Raw genomic sequence first — 27,179 nt, 5'->3', positions numbered from 1 at the left:
GGACAGGCTATCGTCCCACCTCACTCCAAGATTTTTTGCCGAGCGGTTGGGTAAGGGGGCTTGGCCCATCTCGGTTGGCCACCACAGTTCTGATGGGGGAGGAGGGCCTTTACCAAAGAAGATCACTTCAGTCTTATTGGCATTTAATTTTAGTTTGTTCGTATTCATCCAACAGGCTATATCTTGGAGACATCCCCTAAAGTTCGAGAAAGATTCCTGCGATACCTCTGAATACGGAAATACCAACTGGGTGTCATCGGCATAAGAAATTGCCTTGACACCCCAGTTGGCAATCAACGTAAAGAGAGGAGCGAGGTAGATGTTGAACAAAAGAGGGCTGAGTGCCGACCCTTGCGGGACTCCACAGCCGAGGACTCTAGGTGCTGAAGAGACAGTCCCCAGTGCCACCTTCTGTGTTCTCTGGGACAGATACGAGCGTATCCACGCCATTGCTTTGTCACGGATGCCTATCTCGGTCAGTCGCATCAGTAGTCTGGTGTGGTCCACCGTGTCGAAGGCGGCCGATAGATCCAGGAGTACCAGCATCGCTGAGTCTCCTGCATCCATCGACCACCTTACTGACTCTGCTACCTCAATTAGCGCCGTCTCCGTGCTGAAGCCGGGGCGAAAGCCTGACTGTGTTTCATGAAGTATCTTATTTGCTTCAACGAATTGACTCAGCTGGCGCTGTATTACTTTCTCAAACATTTTTCCGGGAGCGGCTAACAGTGAGATTGGGCAAAGATTACTGAGGTCTTCTGGATCCCCATTAGGTTTCTTTTTCAGTGGAAGGAGAGTTGCATGTTTCCAGCTGTTCGGGAATACTCCCGAAGCTGTGGATGAGTTCCAGATTTGTTGTATTGTAGGGGCTACAAAGTCCGCTATGGAGCCCCATAGTTTGGCTGGACATGGGTCGTCCGGAGAGCCGGATTTGCATCTAGCAAGTTCTTGTCTCACCGTACTTAGGGGTATGGTCTTAAATTGAGTAAGGGTTTCACCCATCACATTTTTAATCGCTAGGTCCGATTTCACCGTTTTTATTTCTGGCCCAAAGGATTCGTAAACTTTTTTGATTTTTTGGTCGAAGAACTCAGAGATGTTTTCACATAAAGTAACTGACGGAGGGACCTCCCTCTCGATGCATTTGGGTTTAAAAAAGGACTGTACCACCTTAAAGATCTGTTTACTTGACTGTTCTGCCTTATAAATAGAGTCCGCATAAAATTGTTTTTTTGTTTTCCTGATAGCTTTCTGCAGTTTTTTGGCTGCTTCCTTGTATTTGGCTTTTACTGCCAGCCCGTAGTTTGCTCTCCATTGTCTTTCCAGCCTTTTACAGGCTGCTTTCTCTTTTTTGAGATCCTGCGAGAACCAGGGGGCGGAGGGGGAATCTCTCTTTGATAATGCACGTGAGGCCGGAGCAATGGAAGAAACCATATTCCCGACCCACTCATTAAGGAGTTGAGCGTCTGTATTCGCGTCGGCAGTGAGAGGTGGGGTGTTCTGAGCCAGAACAGGGCCCATTATATCGGGGATAAGTTTTTTCTATTGCCTCTTCAAGAAATAGCATTTACTTGGAGCCGGACTATCATATGCCAGGTTCATTGTGAATGGGACCAGTGAGTGGTCTGACCAAGTCAGTGGTAGTGGTGTCTCAGGCTGCACATCCTTAATATTAGAAAAGATGAGATCGAGCATGTGGCCCGCTGTATGTGTGGGGCCATCATTGATCAGCCTAAGCTTGGCCGTGTTTTATGTAGATCTGAGCAGCTCTGCAGCAGTACAATTTGTTTTGTCCATATGAATGTTAAAATCTCCTACCACAATAAATTGAGGGTGGAGGAGGGAGCACTGAACAATCGTATCCAGCAGAGCGAGTAAATTGGGATCCTCACCGCTTGGAGGGCGATAAATCACTAATCCTGCTAACGATAGCAGTGGGATCACCTGAAAACAGAAGTGAAGGACCTCAATTCCCTGAATTATGGTAGGGGCAGAGGATGTCAGTATTAGCTGCTCTTTAAAAATAATGGCTACACCACCACCTCTTTTTGCACCTGGGCGGTTGGCGAGACATATTTTAAATCCTAGAGGGACTGCTATCGCAATGGCGGTCATGTTATCCTCCTTGATCCAGGTTTCTGTTAAAAACAGAACGTCCCACTCCTGCTCTTCTAGTAGTAACCATACATCGTCTGCGTGTTTAACTAGGGATCTGCAGTTCAGCAGGCCCGCTCTGAGGCCTTTCTGAAATATTGGTTTGGGTTTGGGGCGCCTCACAGTGTCTCTAGGGCCAAGAGAGACCCCACAGGTCCTACAAGTATGGGGGGGCGCGAAGGTCTAAGGGTCTATCTCGTGAGTGCAACACTCAGATGTGGAATTTAAAGCCCTTAAGTCCTCACCTGACCACACAATCCTTCCTCTATGTACTCCTTTCTCAACAGCATGTCTGGTCCCGGTCGCGGTCTGGTCGCGGACGGGCGCAGACGGGCTTGCCTTAGGCGCGCCTTCGGCGTGCAAACGGCGCGCCCGCTGCGCTCGTCCGCTGCGCTTCCGGTGCATGCACATACTAAATAGGAGACAGAGAAAGGGGCGTGGCCTGACAGGTGGTGGGCGTGGCCTGCGTGACCCAGGGGGGGGGGCGTCAACACCAGGAAGTGTCCCGCGTCAGCGATCCCGCAGCTGCGCGGGAAAGCCCAGGGGAGAGAGGTAGGTTTGTTGGAAATCACAAATTACACTCAAATAGGTAAAAATTGTCTTTAAAAACACAGAGTTAAAAATTGTCTTTAAAAACACAGAGTTATACAATTTTAAAAATAGCGAGGATCGACTCTCCCGGCTTCCGCCTCAGGAGGTCAGCAAGTTCAGGGCTTTTGGGTTATTAGCTCGAACATCATGTATTTGTAGAGAAGAGTAACACGTTTAATTGAGCAAATGTCGAAATTTTTGTTTTCCTGTGTAGTGGATGCTTTTCCACACGCTAATGCTGGGTGCCCCTTGCCGCAGAACATGTTCGTCTGGTTCTCAAGGCAGTGTAAGGAATCGCCACAGCGAGCTTTGCGTGTGCATCCGCTGATGTCGGATGTCCGCTCCCCTGGACGCACAGTGTCCACAAACGGCACCGCGATGGTGTGCGTGTGGCAATGGCTAATGGCCCCCAGCCGCCGACGAAATTTCCGAAAACCCGCTTGTGTGCCTGCTCAGAGGAAGTTCCTCTCCAGTGCCGCAGAAGGTGAGCGTGTGATCAGCGTTTGTGCCAGAGAAGTTGAGCATGTGTTTGTCTGCTCCCAAACGTGTGAGTGTACTAACGCCCCGAGCAGACGCACCCGAGTCGCCTTGGCTTATTGAAGGTGAGCGTCTGTTTGTCTTCTCCAAAAGCAACAGAGCGTGTGTTTGTCTGCTCCCAAACGGAGAGTGTGCAAACGCCCCCTAGCCGTCCTGGCTTATCGGAGGGTGAGCGTCTGCCTGTCCTCTCCCAAAGAAACAGTGTGCAAATGCCCCAGAGCAGTTCAGGCTAATCCTAAAGTGAGCGTTCTCCCAACTCGACAGTGTGCAAACCCCCCAAAGCCGTCCTGGCTTATCGGAGGGTGAGTGTCTGCGTGTCCTCTCCCAAAGACACAGTGTGCAAATGCCCCAGAGCAGTTCAGGCTAATCCTAAAGTGAGCGTTCTCCCAACTCGACAGTGTGCAAACGCCCCAAAGCCGTCCTGGCTTGCACAAACCGGCCGTGCGCCTTGTTCGTTAGACGCACTCCCCAAACACGGCGTGGTGAACAGAGTCGCTACGGCGTCTCAGAATGCACACGCCCACAACAATGCTGAATGGCACGCACACCTCACAACGTGCTAGAATGCTATTCTCACAGTGATAAAAAGCTAATCTCTGGCTACCACAACGTGCTCGAACGCTATTCTCACGGTGATAAAGCGCTAATCTCTGGCTGCCACAACGTGCTCGAACGCTATTCTCACAGTGATAAAACGCTAATCTCTGGCTGCCACAACGTGCTCGAATGCTATTCTCAAGGTGATAAAATGCTAATCTCTGGCTACAGCCGTCTCCATGCAGGCTGCAGCCGTCTCTAGGCGTTACAATGCAGAATGCTCAACACACACGCCCACCCACACGCCCGTCTTCGCGGAACGCACACGCCCACCTCAGAGCTGGCGCTACTTTCAACTGACTACTTTGTCAAACAACGGGCTTTGTCCCTTCTAAAGTATATGTTGCACTTCGGTATAGCCTATGTCCATCAGCCTAGCCTGACCTTTCCAATGCTGTATGCAGTGTTCAGGTTGGCGCAGTGGATCCGGAGCTTACCCGCCTCAACGGTTTGGTCTCTCTCTTTATATTATTAGGATGGATGGATAATGTTTGGAAATAGAGTTTCTGCAAATATTTGCCATTTGCACATCACCAAGTAAAGTGTTCAGATTTGTTTTCCTCCTGTTTAAATCTTTATTTGCATCACACTTTCGAATACAAAAAAAATTATTTCGTAATTCTAATTTGTCTTGAAATTAATGTACTATTCATTTACAGGCTGTTAAAATGTTGTTTGCTAGAAAAAAACTGACATCTTACAGCCTTTTGTTTCACAATGTTTGTCAGACAACTCACTTAAAAACCTCTAACTGTACTAAGAGAAAGAAATGTAAACATAATTTTTCAGGATAAGAAACTATTAGTAAAAAAAGACAAACTGGAATTTAGTTGACCTCTGTAAGCAAATGTGCCAAGAAAGAAACAAGATTTAAAGGTGTCTTTATTACTCATCCACTTTCTGAATAAACAGAACACATGTTCTTTTCAGCTTAAGTTCACTCCATGGAGGAGTAGATGCTAAAAATATCTCAACCTGATAAAATCTGACTTGCCATGGTGAGTGGGGCAGTAGATTTGTCTAGGCCTTTAGGATCATGTTGTATACACTCCAGGAAACAGAGGGTTACTTTAAAAAAAAAAGGTTTTTGAGGGGTGCTATTTTTCATGCAGCCCCTCCACAACAATTTTGTAACACCCTGGTGGTGCCCCTGCCCAGATTAGGGGACCAAATCATAGAACAATATGCAAAGTAGCCAATAAAGGGCATTATGGGGCGCTCCCTACTAGCCAGCCAATCAAAACTTTTGATTTTTTAAAATTTCAGCCAACAGTTTTAATATCTATACATTTTTAACTTAATGTCTCAAAAATTACTAAACAGAATTGCTCCAAATCACAAAAAACAAATTTTGTAGGTAAAGCTGTAGCTTTCTTCCACATTTGGTGCAATGCTGTTCAGCTGTTTGAGCTGTAGCGCTGTTCAAAATTCCCTATGGAAATTGCCTCGGGAAAATGCGTGTTGAGACACCCCTTTTTTCTTCGCCCCGCATGATGGATCACCCTGAACCTTTCCAGGAAGGATTTGAGATGGATGAACTTTTGTACTGGAGAGTTTCATGAAGATTATTCAAATGTTGCCAAAGGTATTAGCAAAACAAAAAACACTCCTCCTATGGAAAATCTGTCATAACTATAACTACACAGCGGCGACCGCCAATTATAAAACATATGATTTTACACCAAATAAATCTAAAAATGTCAGGTTACTATTTAAAGGGCCAGGACCATGTCAAAAGTTGTGAAGAAATATTTGCTTCCAGTGTGTAAGTGAATTTATGATCTATTTTTACAGTGAATTATACCAGTGAGCAAGTTTGCTACACAAGAAGAGCAAGCACACTTTGAGCACCAAAACCCTCTTTTCATTTGCTGCTCCAAGCTGAAGCTAAACTGTTTACCTGAGCATCTCACAGTCCCACCTCAGCATGCAAATCTCAATTTTCATGCCAGTCACACTTTGCCGTGAAAATTACTATTTGCATAGCGAAGTGGCGCGGTTCTAAGAAGTGAACACAAAACAGCCCAACTCCAGCTTTAAGTAGCAAGCAAAATTTGGTTGATTTTGGTTCACAAAATATGCATTGCAATGTAGTGCAAAATGGATTGCAAATTCAATGAACAGGTGTACGTATTGCATGCGTTTTGGTCCCAAGTCTCAATCTTTTTAAAGATATATTATGAATTGTTAATTTGTTTAATTGTGTATGTTGTATAGCTTCGTTTAGTGGAAAGCATGAATTGGCAGAATAAATATATTTGATTGACTGGCCTCACTTCTCTTGTTAGTTACATGGACCTTTGCAAACTGGTTTGTTTAATTCGTGATTTATTTTAAGTAGTTACACCAGAATGCCAGTAGAGGGCAGCGTAACTACACCTTTGCTAAAACTGGAATAAAAATGTGGTTCGGTGAATTACATACTAGCTTCAAAATCACCGTCCATAAATGACTTCCGAGCTTATATACTCTGTTGCTTGTATAAACATAAATTGTCAACAGCAAGAAGACATAAAGGCATATATAGATCGCAAACATTTAACAATATGGAGCCCGAATCAAAGAAAAATGTTGAAAGTCTTATCGCTGGCTACCTCATGGAGTACGCATGAAAAGCGTGCAAATCGTAGATTTCTGCGGGTGGTGCCCCTCCTGTGCCATGAGCAGGTTTTAATCATTTATAGGTGTACTGGAGAAAGCCCCTGTCTTAACATCAGGACTTTCAAATGTCTCTGTTCAATGCCAGAGTATGTCATCTAGTTCAGAAATGTTCCTTTAATTCTATTTAATTTAGTCCTGGGGCCGTATTATGGAACGCGCCCCAGGGGTGCAACACACGTGTGACTACTTGGTGCCAAAACGCCCCGGGGACACTTTGGTATTACAGAAGGGGCCGCAGACACTTGTGTAATACAGATAGCGAAATTATAACTCCAACACTATCACCAGAGGGTGTTCCCTCATTTGAGGTAATCCCTTTGCCTCTGCTCGTGTGCCGTATTAAGGATGTGGGCGCAGAGACAAAGAAGCTGTCAGGTGGCGCACTGTACAGATGGGTGCCGCCTGCACAGTGAAACGCTGGAAGCCTCCCCATATTTCACTTGAAGGCTCTGCCTCCAGGGCAGTGCGAGTTCAGTTAATAGGGCCACGTTCCCTTTTAGCGCCTGGCACACCTGTTTTAATGTGTGCCGTGGCGCAAACAGGGAAAAAGCGCCCTATGTGTAATAGGGCCCCTGGTATTAGAACGGGTTAAACAGGACTGCAAATGCCAGCATGAAACTAAAATAAAAGAACCTGGATGCAGGGATGGCCTTTGCTCAGATAGCACCCTGGAAGAAACCCCGTCTGTGACCCCTCCCACTCGTCCTCTTTAATTGTCTATGCTTTGACAATTTAATGGTAATAGGAAGAAGGTGGTGAGGCAAGATTAAGGAGCTCCATTAAAAGAAAAAAAACATCAACAAGCAGAAAAGGACGCCAGCAGTCTTCAGAAAAAACGTGTAATCACTTTTCTAAAGACCTAAGTTGAAGGGAGACTGCTGTATGGAGCTCCCGCGCCCCTCTGGCGGTAGGCGCCCTGGGCGTGGGCCCAGCTTGCACATGCTTAAGGTTGCCTCTGACTGGGAGAGCTACTCAGGCATACAGCTGGTTCATTTGAGAGCTCTGCAACATTCCTGCTCATGAAATATGGGGTTTTCCTTTCCCCACTTGGAAACACACTTGCACTGTTCTTTTTGAGGAGTAGAGATGTGTATTTCTGAGAAGGAAATGGCCTTGCAAAATGTTACAAAATATGTACAACTGTTTAGACTTTGTGGGTTTTTCAAGTATGGCCACTGATAATCCCCACCATGGCGGAGGAGTGTCGCTCACACCTTCCAGCAGCTGAACAAATGAAAAATTAAATGATGATAAACTCGTTTATTATCGTTTTATTGTTCTCTCTGCACCGAGGCTTGGGGGCGGGGCCAGGGTGGTGACAGGCTGGAGGGAGAGTGTTGGGCACCGCCTTCAGTGCGCATGTGGCAAACCCACAAGCGCAGAGAAGCTCTCTCAGACCCCAGCTGCATTGCACAGGCCCCAGTCTGTGTGGGAGCCAGATCATCAGCGCTCAGGCCAATCCCGGCGCTGCTTTCAGCAGCATGAAAGCAGTGTCAGGACTGGCCGGTGTGCACTCTGGGAGCCTGTGCATGGACAAGCGATGAGGCGAGAAGGTAAGTGTTTTTTTTTTTTTAAGAAATGTGTCTCCCCCACCACCCCCGTTCCCCACCTTCCCCGGCCCCGCTACTCTGTCAACTCGCCGGCCGCTACCGCACTCAAGTTGATCCTAGGTGTGCAGAATGCCTTGTTATATGGGGGCAGCATAATTACTTTACACGCCAGATCTCCAAGTGAATTTAAAGCCTTTCTCTGTTCATATGGAGATCGGTGACTCTCACTGCAGTTTCAAGCTAAACTGGGGTCAGTGCAATGAGGCAAAAGGTGCCAATTATGGGCTGAGGCCGCACACCCTGCTGGTTATTCTCCCGTAGCTATTTTTTTGTGTCAGGGAAGCTTGCATTGCTGTTCACGTGTGCCCCTTGTCTCTGAGAAAGGAAACATGCTTCTGTCAATCCTGATGTGTCATTTGGACTATGCTGCACCCTCTATTGTAGGTTAGTGAGGGCTGGTGAACGCCTGCTCGGTATTAAACCCCAAAACAAATTGCAAATATTAATGGGGCATGCACTGCAGGATGAAAGGAGGGACCAACGCAGGGCACAAGAGAATACAGTGTAGGCTGCAAAGTGGCTCATGCAGTTAAAGTGAAACAGCACTGGGTTCAAGTGTGGGAGAAGCAAAGAGTCCAAAGCAGTGCAGCATGTCAGTGGGAGAAGAAGCGCCAAAGTGTCCAAAGCAGTGCAACATGTCAGTGGGAGAAGAAACGCCAAAGTGTCCAAAGCAGTGCAACATGTCAGTGGGAGAAGAAGCAATAAAAGTGTCCAAAGCAGTGCAGTGTCTCAGTGGGAGAAGAAGCAATAAAAGTGTCGAAAGCAGTGCAACATGTCAGTGGGAGAAGAAGCAATAAAACTGTCCAAAGCAGTGCAGTGTTTCAGTGGGAGAAGAAGCAATAGAAGTGTCCAAAGCAGTGCAACATGTCAGTGGGAGAAGAAGCGCCAAAGTGCCCTTAGCAGTGCTGCGTGTCAGTGGGAGGAGAAGCAATAAAAGTGTCCAAAGCAGTGCAACATGTCAGTGGGAGAAGAAGCGCCAAAGTGCCCTTAGCAGTGCTGCGTGTCAGTGGGAGGAGAAGCAATAAAAGTGTCCAAAGCAGTGTAACATGTCAGTGGGAGAAGAAGCGCCAAAGTGTCCAAAGCAGTGCAACATGTCAGTGGGAGAAGAAACGCCAAAGTGCCCTCAGCTGTGCTGCGTGTCAGAGGGAGAAGAAGCAATAAGTGTCCAAAGCAGTGCAACATGTCAGTGGGAGAAGAAGCGCCAAAGTGCCCTTAGCAGTGCTGCGTGTCAGTGGGAGAAGAAGCAATAAAAGTGTCCAAAGCAGTGCAACATGTCAGTGGGAGAAGAAGCGCCAAAATGTCCAAAGCAGTGCAACATGTCCATGGGAGAAGAAGCGCCAAAGTGTCCAAAGCAGTGCAACATGTCAGTGGGAGAAGAAGCAATAAGTGTCCAAAGCAGTGCAGTGTCTCAGTGGGAGAAGAAGCATGTATTCATTCTTCTAACTGTGAAAATAAAGGCAACGTAACTGAATTCAAGAACTATCAAGACTCCCGTCTACATATGTTTAATTAATGCCATGATTTAAAAGATTATATTGTACTTGACACTTGAATTGCTTTAGATATTATTGTGCCCCTTGATACTATCTTTACGATTAGAAGAGAAATTCTTTTTCTCTGAAATTTGACCGCTCAGTAGTTGGGTCAAGTGTGCGCACCTTTGTGCTATAATCAGATTTTGAGGCCTTATTTACTGGTGCAGCTCATATAGGCCACACTACTGTTCCGTTACCTTTTGGGCATATTAGAGGCTTTACAGACATAGGGCCATACGTAGAGTTTGGCGGACAGAGGCTCTGTCACAAACGTGGTGGCCATCCCGCCGCCCAAATGACAAGTGCCATTGGCTTTACTGCACTTATAATACAGCAGGCGGTACAACCACCACATGTGTCTTGTTCGCCAAACTCTAAACAATGCCCGTAGTCTGACTACAATATGAAATGGAATACAAGGGGTTTTACAATGTGCAAGTACATTCATATGATGGGGAGGAGCTACAATTATCCACTGTGCATCTGTGGAGTAAGCAACAATGTCCAATGTAACCCAAACTTTTACTGTTTTCTTGTAACAATTGTTGTATTGGTTCATGTACTCTCTGTAATTTAACTTTTCAATTTTACTGTTTTACATTGGTGTTATTTGCATAATTACTTTTCTATTCTGAACATTTCTAGTTGCTTGCATTTCTGTGGTTGGTTTTTCTTCAATAAAACTTATTTAACAAAAAAAATCAAGAACAGTTAAAAGGCACAAGCTACAGCTTAGTTATTTGTAGGTACAGGTGTGAGGGCAAGACAATGTAGTCCTTAAAGTACAGATTAGGTGGTGACTGATTACGTAGAACACAGCCTTCTTAAACAGATCAGTACACTTCCCTACAACGCAAATGTGGAAACAGATGCAGCATTTTTGAAGCTCCGGAGATGTGTGGCTGACCCTTCCTCCCTAATCTTTAGCCCCCCCCCCGCCCCACAAACGTCCCAAGGCAGTTCAAACCAGTCCATGCATGTACACACATGTACGTTTGCAATACAATTGTAGCAGTGAGAGTCACACTGCTAAATTACACCCTTCTTGGAAGATTTTATTAAAAATACTTGCATGTATTTATTTGGGCCAGATTAACTTTTGAAGGTGTAGCACAGTTGTGCTACAAGTTCAGTTGCTTTAATGTTAGGCAATGGGCAAATGTTTCAAGCAGTGTTATGGTAAGGATGTCTGAGGTCCCAAGCATGGCATATTTTGGGACTATTTGTTAGAGCAAATCGTAATTTGTTTTTTTTTACCGATTTTCTATTAATTGAGGCCCGAATGATTGCAATAATATTGAACTATACCATAAACTTTCAGAAACAGTGTCACGCAAAAACAGCTGTAATAGGTCTTGCCTGACACCCCAAAAACCGTTAGGATGACACTGGATAGAGAAAAGTCACAGGAAGAGAGGGAAACAGACAAAGGGGCCGATTATGATGGCGGACGGACCTGAGTCCGTCCGCCACCATAGAGAAGGAGGGACCGTCCGCAGGGGCAGCGGCGGTCCCTCCGTGCAAATTAGGATGTGACCGCCACCCTGGCGGTCACATCCTGTATTTTTATCATTGCGGCGGGTGCTGCTTGAAGCAGCACCCGCCGCAATGATAAAAAAGTAAGTTGTGCATTTGCATGCACAAAGCGGCAGGCACCTCGCGGTGTACCCATGTGCACCCCCCACCTCCCCCTTCACCCCTGGGGGCCCGCAACGGGCCCCCAAACACAAATCCGTATGCCTTTACACGGCGGAAATGCCGCCCTGTAAAGGCATCTTTCCGCAGACATCCTAATATGGCTGGCGGTGTCTGATAGACACCGCCAGCCATGTTAATGCTTTTCCGCCGCGGGCGGAATCCGCCCGCGGCGGAAAAGCGTCGGACAGATAGTAAGACCCACCAGCCATCCTAATATGGCGGTGGGTCTTTCAAGGCTCCCCGGCGGATTTCCCGCATCCTCCGGGCCGGCGGTGGCTTCCGCCGGCCCGGTGGATGCGGGAAATCCGCAATCGCAATAGGCCCCAAAGTGCGAGAGGAGCACATCACTCACCTTACGTAATGCTCTTCCTGGCGGGTACTCGGTCTATCTCACCTTAAGAATATCCCCAAGCGCCAGAATGGATCAGGAAGATTTAAACAGCATTGCTCCCTCCCTCCAATTGGTGGTCACCTGAGTTGACTTTGCACCATTCTGGAAGTGACGATGGAGCCGCATAAAGCCACCATGATCATCAATGTCAGTTTCTTTCTGAACTCTCTCCGCACCCTCGGAAACAGAGCCCAAAAATAATGAGGGGCAGGGAGTGGCGGCTGGTGACATTTGAAAATGGTGAGGCTAAAAAGTTGGGTATGTGTGTTGCCACAAGCGTGCAAAGCGCACAAGCCCAGGGAACAGAAAAGGTATCTGAGGGGGTTCTTCACCAGAGAAGATTTTGTAAAAAACAGTGGCAAATTGTACATTTCAATGTAAATTTGAGGAAGAGAGAAGGTTTATAAAGCAATTGCAATCGATTAGTGTTGACATATTTCAACACATCAAAAACATAAGTACACTGAAACTATGGAAATGTCACAGGTAGGTAATCTGAAGACTTGACAGCTATAAATAAACAGTAAGACTGTCAGATCACCACCATAGCGCAGACCCTCCGCCCTGTGGCAAACAACTAAAACACTCTAAGCTTGCCAGAATCAATCATCCACATTTAGGAGGGACAGATTAGATCTCGAGGAAAACACAAGGGTTAATGTATAGTATTAAAAGTGGCCTCGAATGGAGCAAGGTTAATTCCCATGCAGGCTGCGGGTACTGAAGAAATGCGATAGCTCTGAAAAATGAAACACTGATTAGGTGAAAGAAAGCAGCATGTACACCAGGAACCGAGGAGCAGCATATGACCGAAGCTCAGCAAGCTTTGCCTGTCATCATACCTGAGTGGGCAATGGCATGACAGCACACGAGGAGAACATCACATTACGGAGGGACTCGGGAGAAAGCTATTCAAGTCTCGGCGCCAGCTCTATTTGGCTAGCTGGTTAGCTGCCTGCAGCGCAACCTGAAGTCTTTGGTAATGGGGCCATTTCGGCGCCCTCAATATATTAGTGCCAACACACAGTGCAGTGCTCCGGCCAATTGTATACCAGGACTCGTGTACACATACAAGTAAACACACACATGCCCACACTCACACACACACAAACACACACACGTGACCACACCAAAGCATTTTTCACAGAGCACCGTCACCGATCGTGGAAAACAAAGTCCTTGCCTGGGTACGACCCGTTCCAGTTCCGTTTTATTTTGGTAATCCTCAAAGGAAATTGGAGAGAAGAGAACAATGTTCTCCATTTCCAGCGAATGATTGTAAGCAAACACTGGATGCAGCAAGACAGGCAAGGGCCTGGCGTCGCAAACTATATTGGTGTACAAAAGTATGTTTAACTCCTGTTGGCGCCAAACACTGTTTTTGTCTTTCTAATGAAAATTGCAGACAAAAAGTGTATTTCGCGCCGGTGAGTGTTAAACATACTTTTTTGGGCATATGCTCCCTGGAGATTAAACATTACATTTCCGTGGTTAGCTGTAGTCTTTAGCAATGGGGAATTCGATGAATATAGACGATAACGTGTGCTGAAGCTGAAAACATAGTATTATTTGCCACACGGGTCACCGTCACCAACACACTAATTTAATTTAACATACCTTTTGCGGGAAACTGAAATCAGCACTTTTCAAATGTGTGCGATGACGGTAGCATTATCAACCAATGCCTGCGACCTTTCTCTCTTCATGCTGCGCCTGCATCTGCTGGAAAAGGCCTCGTCGTGGCACAGGCACTAGCGCGCCAGGCGCAGTGACGTGCCAACAACAGTGTAGAGCAGTGAAATGCCCAATCCACTGTATGGCTTCGCATACGCATGGTGTGATTGGCCTTACAGTGCGGCACTGAGCAGCCACCACCACTCACCAGCGCCGGCACCATCTGTAGTCTGCACAGTGACTCTCAGCCAATCCTGGTGCAGCATTAGCAGTGCTAATGCGCCAGGATTGGCTAAGAGCAGGGTTATTGCCTGCCCATAATGAGACCCGGGGCCCGGGTCCCTGCCAGTCTCTGAGTCTCAAATTTACAGAGGACAGAAGTAGTACTGCGTGTGCGCATGCGCGGGCCAGTACTAAAAATGAATAGGCCTGAAATTGACATGCGCACACTGCTGTAGCTGCTGGCTATTTATGCATTCTGCTGCGCTGTCACTCACTGCCACAGCCCGCCCCCACACCCTTCCGTGGCGCGATGTCCGGTTCTGTCGGGCTTGTCCCGGCAGAGCTCTCTTTGAGAGGCGAGTCACGAGTTCGCTCTCAGAAATATTTAATTTTAAAATCAAATGCGAGTGTGTCTGAGCAGCATGACGGTCGTCCACATGGCTAGTGGGGCAACGCCCCAACGCCCCCAAATGGACGCACCGCCACTGGGGGCAGGCCTCTAATTTGGGACCTCTTTAGATGGAAAAATACATCATTGCACAGAACGGGAGGAAGAAGGGCGGGGAGGAACCAGCAGTTAAATAGAGTATCCACCAGAAAAAGTGTTACCGAAGGTAAGTAACTTGCTCTTCTAATGGATATTTCTAACTGCAGATTCGTAATCTTTCTAACGGATACCAGATCAGTAACTCCCAAAATGGTTGGCTCTGATCGGAGTCAGAACCAAAACGTTGTTGGAGCGCTGTGGTGCTGCTCCAAGGCAAAAGCATGATTCAGTCACACTCGGTTTGGAGTGAGACCAAGGCGTTGGTATGACTTCAGGACACAACCTCTGTTGGGCTTAGAGGTATTTGGCTCTGAATCAGAAAGGATTATTGGAAAGGGCCAGTACTAAAAATGCCCTCCAGCATCAGCGGCATCAGGCCGGCATCAATGTTAAAGGGACCAGAGTGGATTTTGGTGCTGGATTGGAAGTTGGCTCCGGCATCGGAGCAAATCCTAAGAGGGGCTTAGGATGCCCTGACAGCAGACCACCAGTGGTGACCCAACTGAATGCCTCTTTATAGGAATCAATCTGTTGTGATGTAACCAAAGGCCCCAGAAGCTCAGGGTGCACTGGAATCATTGGTGGATTTGTCTTCTCTATAATGGACCAGGAAAAAGACCGAGAGGCACCCCGATGTCCGTGAAACTTCTCAGGCTGAGAATGGCAGGACTAGGATGAATTCTGTTGAACCTTCTTGTGCTTCGACGTACCCAAACACTTTCACGGCGACCAAGACTTGGTGGTGTGAATGGCCTCGAAATCAGGGACAGACCTGCACCCTAGACTTCGAGCGTGACCATGAATTTAATGATTTCTTTTAGTGTTCAGCGACATACAACTTCGATAAACAATCGGAATTGCTTTTGGATTCATAAGGGCACATTCCTTGCATGACTTGGAGTTGTACCTCAAACATCAGAAAGACGCCTCTTGGGTGTCTGTCACAAACATCTATTTTCAACAATCCCAATGAGGCTTAAACCCTGCAGTGTTTGGAGGGGCAATATTGCACTTGGGGGAAAAAAGAGGACTTTGGCTCAAAAACTGAAGAGAAAAAATATAGGAGCAAGTTTCTGATCCACATATGAAGAGGCGGAAAGAAAGGAATTTACGTCAATGTATGGGGGGTACTTCGTCACTTCTGGGGCCAAGTGAAGTCGACGCTGAGCTACACAGCGCCACCTACCAGTGCACTGGAGTAATGCTGTATAAACCTTCCAGATCCAGGCTGACTCCTAGGCATAGTCTAAAGTTGAAGAATCTGCAGTTAGCAATCTCCATCAGCAAGAGAAATAGAGGTGAGATAAAGAGTATGATCACTATCCCAGAGGGTACTTGGTAGGTTAGGACCAATAACAACTGGCCACTTTGAAGCCTTAAAATGCACCTGGTTTAATTTAAAAAATACTGGTGGTGCAACTGCAAGTGATGCAGAAAAACAAAGAAAAGCATTACTAATGCAAAATTGAAGGAAACTGAAATGAATTAAACATGGCAGCTAGCATTAAAGTGTGACAAGTTTTAGTATTCAGGTAGAAACTCTTGCTGCACCCTTACCTTGGGTCGGGCTGGATACCGTTGGTGTTTAGATTGTCGTATCCAAATTGATTTAATATTGTGACAACAAGCATCGGGGCCAGAGACTGAGCTGGTTTGGTGAACAGAGCGTTGGTTCCAAAAACCATTGATGAGAGAGGGGACCTAAAAAAAGGTACAAAAGACATTGTTTTTTTACAAAGCAGATTCAAAGTATACTACAAGAAAAGAGCTTGGAAATGAAACCCCAAAATAATAATATTGAGCTACCTTTATACACCTGCTAGCTGACTCAAGGTATGCCGATGGACCTTTAATAACATTCTGGACCAATCTCCTGCTCCCAGCTGAAGCCATGATCCAAACACAAGGAGATGATGGACGGAGCGCTGAAACGTTTCAGACACTCACCCCCAGTCACAGATCTGGGTTGAATCAATCATCGTTCTTTAGCTCACTTTGCCACCCCAGTTCAGACCCAGCCATATGCAAATCAGTCTTGACCCTGTGCCTCATGGGAACTATCCGCGAACAAAGCGATACAAAAGGGGATGATGGACGGAGCGTTTGAGCAAATCAAACACTCACCCCCAGTCAACTGATCTGGGTTTAATCCATCACCATTCTTTAGCCCACTCAGCCACCCCATTTCAGACATGACCATATGCAAATCAGTCTGACCCTGTGCCTCATGGGAACAGTCCAGCCCGAACTGCCAAGCCATGTCTTCCATGGACCGGAAACAAGCATCCTGGGACCGGTTTCGGATTCATAATCCTCATCAGCCAGGCTATCTTGAATCCAGTGGCCAAGTGAGCAAGGGACTCACGTCTGAGCAAGACGGCTGGAATGCCAGAAACCGGTCCCCGGAAGCTTGTTTCCGGTCCAGGGAAGACATGGCTTGGCAGTTCGGGAACTGCCAATTAAACCCAGATCTTTTGACTGGGTGTGAGTGTTAGATTGATTCAGATGCTCCGTCCATCACCACCCCCTTTTGTACCGCTTTTGGCCGCCATAAGTGTGGCAGGGTATGCTCAGACGTGAGTCCCTTGCTCACTTTGCCACTGGATTCAAGCAAGCCGGGCTGAAGACGGCTGGAATGCCAGAAACCGGTCCCCGGAAGCTTGTTTCCGGTCCAGGGAAGACATGGCTTGGCAGTTCGGGCTGGACTGTTCCCACGAGGCACGGGGTCAGACTCATTTGCATATAGCCATGTCTGAACTGGGGTGGCAGAGTGGGCTAAAGAACGGTGATGGATTAAACCCAGATCTTTTGACTGGGTGCGAGTGTGTGATTGATTCAGATGCTCCGTCCATCACCACCCCCTTTTGTAACGCGTCATGGGAACTATCCAGCCCGAACTGCCAAGCCATGATCCAAAGCCGGCCCTCTTATACCAGCTATCTCACTCAACAGTACAAGTGGACCCTGTTTTTTACATTTAACAAAAAGCACAAAGTTTTGCTGCTATATAAAGCAAATAAACAAAATACTTCTCATGTAAAAATGCACTTTTCTGATTTAACCCCTTGGCAGCGTCAGTAATTCAACCGCGGCGCTGGGGGGGTGGGCTCACGCGGCGCTGCCATGCTTGTGACCGAAACACTCCGTCACGAGCCACGGCCGGGCTGTGCTTAGGACGGAGTGGTTCCGTCACGACTCCGCCCACTCACGAATTCGCCCGCACAGGCGGGTAATCAGTGCCGCGTGGGCGGAGCGGCCGGGGCATGACGGAACCACTCCGTCATGAGCACAAGCCACCCGTGGCTCGTGAAGGAGTGGTTCCGTCACAAGCATTGAAGGGGTTAATCTACATTTAGTTTTGTGTCTGAAATACCGATGAAGCTAGTATTTGTCAGCACGTTCTAATATGAGATATACAAGGCCTCCATGCGAATGCCCTAGGATTCTACCCACCAGGGGACAGCCTCACTTTTGTTCCTGAAATGGTTATTGGGTGTGCTGTTTCAATGGAGGGAATAGGCTCAGAGGACCGGGTGGCTTCAGAGGGTGCTTCATCGTTCCGTCAAGGACACCTCCGGCCTTGTGTCAGTTTCACCTTTAGGTCACCATCATTCACTGCCCTATCCATATCCCTGCACCTTCACTACCAGAACCACGAGGCTGGGGAGAATTCCAGACAGGGCAAAGAGACTGAACATGTTTTTTCGGGGTGGGGAGACAGGAGGAGCCGCAGAACTTTGGAAAAGGCTACTAACAAAGCATATCAAGAGCATGTGATCACCACAAAACGTGGTCTTCTTCACCTGCAAGCGGAATTCTACATGGTAACTTCGCCCCACGCTCCTCTCTCGGTTTTAGCCATACTGAGGGTACCAGCAACTCCAAAAGTGAGGTGTTACCTAGTTTCGAAGGTAGGACCATGAAATGGAAGTTAACACAAATAGTACCTAGACTTGATCCCAGTATTAGAGGTGGGTGTTGATAATGTAAAGATGCATTTATGGTGAATGCATAGAAATAACAGAATAACCGCCGTTCAATCAACACTGATGGAAAATATGTAACTGAAAAAGATCTTCTTTACTAAAGCTCTACCAAGTGGAATTCTCAACCTCATAAGAAAACATAATGTGTGCTGCCCTCCTTAATGTTCATTAAATGCACCTTCTTAGATACCTGACATCCACATCTGTCTGATGGCTCTGTATGTCTCTTTTCGTTTCCGCATCTTTGTTTGTTGTTTCACTACTTTATGCTATGGAATATTACGGTTTAATTGTGGAATGGGTACAAGTATAGGTAGCAGAAAATGAGTCCACATCAGAATGTATGGTTTGGCGCTGAATAACAAAGGCTGCTTTCAATCAACTAGTAGTTTTCTCATTCTGTCGCGTGGAAGTTACTTCACCAGCCATCCCTGCTGTGCCTCTGCAAACTTCCTGTCTCACTGCCAGTCGCCTAAAGACCCTTTTGAGTCAAAAGTCCTAGGCGAGCCACATCACTTCAAGTAAATACCTTGCATTTGTGGCATTCTCCAATCCAAGGCCTCACTTCTCTACCCCTGGTATGCACTGCCACCAATTCCATGTTGCTTCCACCACGAAAATATGTCCGCCCTGCGATCGTCCACCCCCTTACAAAATATGTGAGCCCAAGGAGCAGCACCCAGCCTGGGAGTTCAAGATGAGCCATCCATCCATCACTCACTCACTCACTCACTCACTCCTGTTAGTTGTACAGGAATTTATATAGCGCAAATCACCAAGCGGTTTCTAAGCGGTTTCTAACCGTTCCACCCTAAATAGACAGAGATTAGATTGCCCCACTGCAGACTGCAGAGTGGAGCATCCGTTTAAATGGCTACTTGCAACATTTCTTAACTAGGAAATTGTCAGACTTGATAGGCTTAGGGTGGTCTTCCCCTAACTGTTTTCCTGCCTCTCTCCATATTTCTGACCTTGGTTTGGTTGGCTTTGGGACTCTGCACACTTTTCTACTGCTAAACAGTGCTAAAGTGCTTGAGCTCTCTCCCCTAAATAAGGTAATATTGTTTCATCCCCAATTGACATATTTAATTTACTTATAAGTCCATAGTAAAGTGCACAACATGTTCCCTGGGGCTGTAAATTAAATGCAACTAGTGCGCCTGCAGCACCGACTGTGCCACCCACATAAGTAGCCCCTTAACAATGTCTCCAGCCTGTCCTTGCAGGGCCTGTGTGTGCAGTGTACTGCCGCTTGGATTTGGCATTTAAAACTACTTGCCAAGCCTGAAAACTCCCATTTTATTACACATAAGTTACCTCTAAGGTAGGCCCTAGGTAGCCCTAAAGACAGGGTGCTGTGATAGTAAAAGGTAGGACCTATACTTTTATGTTTTGCATGACCTGGTAGGGATAAACGGCTAAATTCGTTTTTCACTACTGTGAGGCCTACTCCTCTCCTAGGTTAACATGGGGAATTCCTAAATTTAAGCTGTGATTCCTGATCAGAAAGGAGTAGTTGCATCATGTTTTATATCTTTGGAATGGTTATGATAAACTCTCTTTACTCGTAAAGTTGGATTTAACATAATTTTAGAAAAACACTTTTTGAAAGTGGGCAGTTCCCTGCTTATAGCTCTGTGTTCCTTGCAGCCTGCCTCCAATACACACCTGGCGTGGGTGGCAGCTGCACTTTGTGCATTCCTTCTAAACAGCCACAAACACAGGAAGGCTAGGTGTGTCCGAGTACCCATCTACATACTTCTGCATTCTGATGGTCATCCTGGGTAGGAAGGGAGGGAAGGGCCGACAAAGACTTCAATAGGTAGTGACTTGACCCTACACAAAGGTCGGATGACCCCCTACTGATGGCATGGAGCCGGGGCTGGGAAGAAAGGACATGTGTACATTTCTCAGACCTTTCTTTGAAGTCTCCCCCATTTGAAAGGCACATCTGGGTAGTAGTACTGGGTTTCTGACCCTACCAAGGCAGTACACTTCTGGACCTGTGACAACTCCACCAGGAAGAAGAGTTGTGGTGGTGCTGCTACGCTGCCGGACCGCTGCTTTGCTGAACTCTGCCTTGCTGTGTTCTTGCCGTGTTGAGCCGCCCTGCTGCCTGCTGTTCGGGCAACTGGATGAGATGGACTGGACCCACATCATTTGAACCCAGACTGACTCTAAGCGCTTGCTGGCTTGCCACCTGTACCCCAAGTCTCAGGGATATCAAAGACTTGAAACACATGCATCTGGACTCTATAATCTGCATCTGATTTAGCACCACTCTGCTGAAGTGAGGGTCGGAACCAACGTACTCTTGCCGTTACGTGTAGTGGACTCGGCGCATTGCCGCAGCTACATAGAAGACCTCTAAGCATCTCCTCTACAGCGTGATCTACGTTGCCTCGTATCGAGGACATTGTCCAGATCAAAGGTACTTTTGTTCAGTGGACACAAGGAGGTCCCTACTGCCAGCCCGCGCTCCCTCACAGTAAGCCCGAACTCTTCATTTTGTCCTGGCCTAGTGTTTTTGGTCTTGTTTTATTTATAAAGTCATACTTTATTTTTCTAAAATGTTGTGGAGTTTTCACTGTTTTACTACTTATGTGTTGCACAAATACTTTACACATTGCCTCTTAAGTGAAGTCTGACTGCTCCGTGCCAAGCTACCAGAGGGTGAGCACAGGATAATTTAGTTTGCATAGTGACTTAGCCTGACTAGGATTGTGGGTCCTGCTAGGACTGGATGTATATTCTAGCAACCAGAACCCCCATTTCTAACAGAAATCCAATGCAGTCTGGGCTCTTCTAGGAACTTGTCAATACACACAGGAACAAGAAGACACATTTGTTGGTCAGCAGGAATAGGGCACAAGAAGATATCCATTTTTAAGATTTCCCTTTGGGCTTCACTTAGAACTAAAAGCAGTGAAATGTGATTCCCAGAAGGGATCCCTACAATTTGGAGATATGTACCAAGAATTCGGTTACAGAGGGAGGAAAGGATGTTGGCTATAACTACGCTGTGCTTCGACAAGCAACAATCATTGACAGAAACTGTCCTGGTGTGGGCCTGCCCTTGATGTGAGATCATGGAAGGAAGCAGAAGACTAGCTAGTGGTTAACCAAGTGGGAGTTCTGGAGAGTTCTAACAAAGGAAATAAACAAATAAACCATAGCTGCCAGGTTTTAAGACTGCTTATGTGTGACATACTCACAGTTTCAGTCTGGTTATGTGTGAAATTTGAATTCCTTAAGTGTGACACTTAGAGTGATACCAAATAGATAACTGGGACCCTAATAGAGAACAACAGTTACATCCTGCAATGGAAGCTCAGTCTTGAACAAGAAAAGGGCTTACACCTTCTCAAGAGGGCTTCAAGAGGCAGAATAGACTGTTTTGTTAGACATAAGATTGTGGGGCAGATTTGTGAATTTAAAAATCCGGACCATAATGGAGCAATCATAACGCTCTCCATTTAACATTTAGGGAGTGGCTGCTCAAAAATAGGGGTATGGTCCTGTACATCAATCTTCTATCAAATGTGATCTTGACTGGAGCTTCCATTACGGAGTCAAGGAGAGAGGCGGAATTTTTTTGCATCTGTAAAAAAGGTGACAGGAGCAACACTTCTAACTACAGGCCTATCAGTCTGCTGGACACCCTGCAGAAGGTGTTCTGTAGGCAGGTCTTGAGAAAGCTCCAGCAACGGAGTATTGAGGTTAAGATTCAATGGCCCTTCCAGGCTGGTTTTAATGCTAAATTTAGTATAATAGACCATGTTTTTAAACTGGCCCTTATCCTGTGGAAATATATAAAGTTAAATACAGAACATTTCCACATGGCTTTTGTAGACTTGAGGAACGCTTTTCATCATATCCCTAGGGAAAAACTTTGGGACTCCCTCAAGTTGATGGGGGTTCCCAACTGATTACTATATATTATAGCAAGGTTTCACGGGCATAACTTCACCCAAGTGAAATGGAACAAGTAGAGCAAGTTAACAGGCAGAATTTTCATTAAGCGAGGAGTACGTCAAAGTTGAGTCCACAATCCCACACTCTTTTTGTTAAATATTAATGATGCATTCAGCAATCTATCTGGTTGCACTTATGATGCTCCCAAACATAATGGTACACCTATCCCAGGGCTACTTTTCACAGATGATAAACTTGCCTGTGGCTTCAAAATCTGTTGAACAGGTTGCAAGCCTTCTGTGATACAAGGGGTTTGGAGATTAAAATCCAAAAGGTGAAGTTTATGGCAATTAGACCCCATAAGTCCTTTCACAGCAATATGAGATTTGGGGATATTGTTGTCGAAGAAGTCGATAATTTCGAATATCTGGGAAATAGGGTCGACAAAGCTCTAACCTCATCTCCACATATTGAGAAATGTAGTGCAAATATTATCCACAGAGCTTTAGCTATTTTGAAATTGTATAGAACTACAACAGCTAAATAAGTGTATCCAGCACTAGAGGTCTAAAGGGCAACAGCTCAATTGGCTGCCCTTTATTGGCGAAGAAATATGGTGCACGGGTAATACCCAAGAGCTCAATATTAGGGAAAATCACTGTTAGATCCCTACTAAATCTACCACAGAGGACTTCAGTCCTTCCATTCTAATGTATTTCTTAAACAAACAGGCAATCTAGCAACTCTTCGAACATTACTATATTGGGCCTGGTTTGGACAACATCAGAGTTGGAATTGTTTAGGAATGGACTAAAGGAGATCTTAACTAAGGTTAGTTTAGGATCACAAACTCCATTGGTTATGCCATATCAAGTCTTGGTTTGTGCTCTGGGGCTGGAAAGAATGTGGTCTGACTCTGCCTCCATAAATCAAGCAGCAAGACTTCCTAATAAAGTCTTACTGGCTCTATGCTATGGAAAAATTGCAAATGAATACACAAACTGGTATTCTAGCAGACACATTTTTGGATATAAAATAAGCTCCATCTTATGAAGCGTATTTAGATTAAATTGTTACTGACAGGGCTAAAACGCTATATATTAAGTTCTGATATGGAACATTACTTAACAGCTGAACTTGAAAGAGGGGCAGTAGAAAGGCTAGCAATGTACTGTGCAAGGCATGTGGTATTGAGAAGGAAAATATTGAACAGGTCTTGTTCTTCTGTCCTAGTTATTCAACTGAAAGAAGGAAATGGATACGCCCGCTTTGTTACAATGTGGGGTTTTGACACTATGAACTAGCCTTACGTGTGCTTCGGTCTGACACAAACACTAAGTTTTAATTTGTAAATTTTTATTTTCAGTGGGATACATCGGAAACTATTGGGGCAACCGTTTTAATTGATAAATTGTATTTTTATATAAAGCTGCTGATATACTGCATATTTTGCACACTGTACATAATTGTTACAGGAACCGGATGTTTTATGAATTGTATTTTTTAAATGTTTTATGGGGGAATTACGCCACAATAAACATTTTGAAACGAAAACTAATAGTAAAATACGTGTAGTGACATACATTTCACAAATTAGCCTGTATTGTGGTATAAAAACTGCCTCAACACTGCCCAGGGCTTCTAAAGTGCTTTTGCAAGGTCTGTAACTTGCATCAATTTGCTACCAGGACCACCTAGTAAACATATTTGGCACATTGATAACCAATTAATACATTTTTAGGGTCATTACTATAGTGCAATAAACTTCCATGTTATGCCAAGAAGATATTTCAGGTCAATTAAGCATAATTTTAAACCATAACACTCCTTTAAAGACAGTACGTGGTAACCTCGGACACCAAAAACAACAAACTGCAACAGGTTCCAAAGTAGTCAATGTTTTAACATGGAAAATAAACAAAAGAATAGGGCTACTCACTGGTTATCTCCCTCTGAATGCCTTTTGGGATTCAGCAGCTTTGGTATACAGACAAACAAAAACAACAGCCCTTCCTTCCCGCTTTCCACCTTCTCAGCTGCATGGTGTAGTTTCCACCCTCAGACAATGCCACCCGACTAGCCTCACACCTGACGGGATTGGATAAGCGGTACAAAAGGGGGTGGTGATGGACGGAGCATCTGAACCAATCAAACACTCACACCCAGTCAACAGATCCTGGGTTTAATCCATCACCGTTCTTTAGCCCACTCTGCCACCCCAGTTCAGACATGGCCATATGCAAATCAGTCTGACCCTGTGCCTCATGGGAACAGTCGAGCCCGAACTGCCAAGCCATGCCTTCCCTGGACCGGAAACAAGCTTCCTAGGACCGGTTTCTGGCATTTCAGCCGTCTTCAGCCAGGCTTTGCTTGAATCCAGTGGCAAAGTGAGCAAGGGACTCACGCCTGAGCATACCCTGCCAACTTATGGCGAACAAAGCGGTACAAAAGGGGGTGGTGATGGACGGAGCATGTGAACCAATCAAACACTCACACCCAGTCAAGATATCTGGGTATAATCCATCATCGTTCTTTAGCCCACTCTGGCACCCCAGTTCAGACATGGCCATATGCAAATCAGTCTGAATCCAGTGGCAAAGTGAGCAAGGGACTCACGCCTGAGCATACCCTGCCAACTTATGGCGAACAAAGCGGTTCAGGGAAGGCATGGCTTGGCAGTTCGGGCTCGACTGTTCCCATGAGGCACAGGGTCAGACTGATTTGCATATGGCCATGTCTGAACTGGGGTGGCAGAGTGGGCTAAAGAACGGTGATGGATTAAACCCAGATCTGTTGACTGGGTGTGAGTGTTTGAATGGGTCAGATGTTCCGTCCATCACCACCCCCTTTTGTACTGCTTTGTTCGCCATACACTGAATAAGGTGATTCAAATCGCCCATGACAAGGGACAGTTCGTGAAATTGGCCATCTTCACTTTTCTGAGAAGCTATCGTCAAACACCCCACACCACGACGGGCGTAGCCCCAGCACATCTTCTCATGTGCCGAGTAGTCACAGACTCGATACCTCACCACCCCCAGTGGCGGCCAGAGACACCCGATGAGAGTCAAATCGATGCCAGACGTAACAAGGCGCGTGCCCAAGTCAATCATCGGCAGAGAGCCGAAATTCCCCAGCTCATCCGAGGGGATGTAGTATTGCTCAAGAATCTCATCACCAGTGGCAAAGTTCGGCTGCCATATGAAAAGGACCCGTGGACGGTAGTCAGCGTCAAAGGAACCCGGGTTATTTTGCCACTCGAAGAAGAGAGACTGTAACCCGCAATGCGTCCCATTTCAAGAAGTATCAGTCCGAGGGATCTGCGTCATTCCCAACCCAGTTTGAGAATGGACCTAACTCCCCGTCACCGGAAGACGTCAACTCAAGTGGCTCAATGGACATGTTTTCCCCAGATGATGGTCGGGGATCACCTGACCCCGTATCAACTCAGTGTGAAGGTGCATTGGGTGGAGAGCTGGAGAGTAGTTGCAGTCACCCAGAGCCCAGGCCAGGCAAAACCACACCTGACGCCAGAGTCCAGGCGACCCAGAGCCAGGGCCTGTCGCACTACCGACTGCGGGGAAACCCAGCGCCATCCTGCCGACTGAGGGACCATTTCACGTAAGACTGTTCTTAAATGCGCCTGTCGAACATTGTGTTAAGTTAAAATTAATAAGCTAGGAGTTGAGCAGAGGCGCTACCTGCTAATGTTGCTTTGATGTTTGTTGGGGAGGAATGTTGTGTTCCGCCTAAGCCGTAACAGGCGTACAACGTAATGGTCACGTGACCTAAGTTTAATAAAAGGGTCCCAGACGCACGTACGCCAGAAGGGCTACGGCGGCGACACCAGTAGCAACGCAAACTGGCTCAGCGTGATTATTTAAGGCCCCCAAGTGTGTCCCTGATTGCCCCCGAGTGTGTCGGAGCTTGCCCTGGTCCGGGGCCGGCTCACGCCATAACAAGGGCTACAGAGGGCAAAGCCAGTTGAGTAGCGACCAAGTCATTGATCTTGGGCTGTAGCCTCTTTCTGGGGGACGATAGGTATTAAACCCATGACTGATCGTCAATGCCTAAACCAGGAAGCAGAAGGAACCCTTGTGGTCTTTTATCCACATGTGATCTGTTGAAGGTTGTGACTGTACCTCCATGATGTCTTAGGAGATTATGCTAATGGGCTAGAGGAGCCCTCAGTGTTCGCATAAATCTCTCCACTTGGCCATCTGGGTGTGATTCTGCAATGATGAATGCCGAGATTGCTCAAATAGGTGGCTAGCTCTTGCCCTTGAAAGGGAGGTCCGTTGTCAGTCCTCAGCTCACGTATGAGACCGCGAGCGGCCATGATTTTTTCAAGCTTGGGGATCACCTCCGTGGCACTTGGTGCTGATATGTTTTCCACCTCTGGATATTTGGAGTGATCATCAATGGCCACAAACGTGTGGCGGCCATCAGGAAGGCTGCCAAAATCCAGACTGACGCAGGACCACCGAGATTTCGGCCTTGGTTCCGTGATGATCGGAGCCGGTCGGGTGTTTCCCCCGTCACTTGGTAGGAAGGGCATGATCGGAGGGTGGCCTCAATCAGCTCGTCCATTAGCGGGAACCACACCTTGGTTCTAAGTCGTGACTTGGTCTTAACCATGCCTTAGTGTCCAACTTGAGCAAGCTGAACAACTTAAGCGGTTAATGACGTGGGGTTCACCAGCCGATGTCCTCTTAGCAGGCACCCCGTGGAATCTTCGGTGAACTCGTCTCTGACGTGGTATAGGCTGTCCATAATACGCTGCGCCTCGATGGTTAGGATCTTCTAGTCTTCTTTGGCATTGTGCCAGTTGCCACTTTGCAGAGTAGGCAGTTGTCATTACTCGTGGCTTCTTGCAGACTCCCATGGAGATGAACAGAGGGCATGAACGAGCGGTGATGCACCAGACATACTCTTCGGTATCGGCAGCCTCTTCCATCTCCTCGATTGTAGCTGCTCGGGGATGTCGCGACAGGTAGTCGGCGGGGTTCCGAGAGCCCGGCTGGTATTGTACTTTACAATTTTGGAGCTGCAACATCCATT

General features: G+C 46.6%; 1 protein-coding gene across 3 annotated transcripts in view; it reads right to left on the bottom strand.

Annotated features, from left to right (window-relative positions):
* Nucleotides 1–27,179, bottom strand: part of LOC144786143 (transmembrane protein 180-like) — a 165,685-nt gene that overhangs the window by 14,716 nt on the left and 123,790 nt on the right. For all 3 annotated transcript variants that reach the window (XM_078665128.1, XM_078665127.1, XM_078665126.1), the window contains exon 7: nucleotides 15,775–15,918. In XM_078665128.1, coding sequence (XP_078521254.1) covers nucleotides 15,775–15,918 — 144 coding nt within the window. The remainder of the gene's footprint in view (nucleotides 1–15,774; nucleotides 15,919–27,179) is intronic.

Source organism: Lissotriton helveticus, chromosome 10, assembly GCF_964261635.1.
Source record: "Lissotriton helveticus chromosome 10, aLisHel1.1, whole genome shotgun sequence".
Classification (NCBI taxonomy): Eukaryota; Metazoa; Chordata; class Amphibia; order Caudata; family Salamandridae; genus Lissotriton; species Lissotriton helveticus.
The sequence above is the reverse complement of the archived record's forward strand: the minus strand, read 5'-3'. Positions and strand labels throughout refer to the sequence as shown.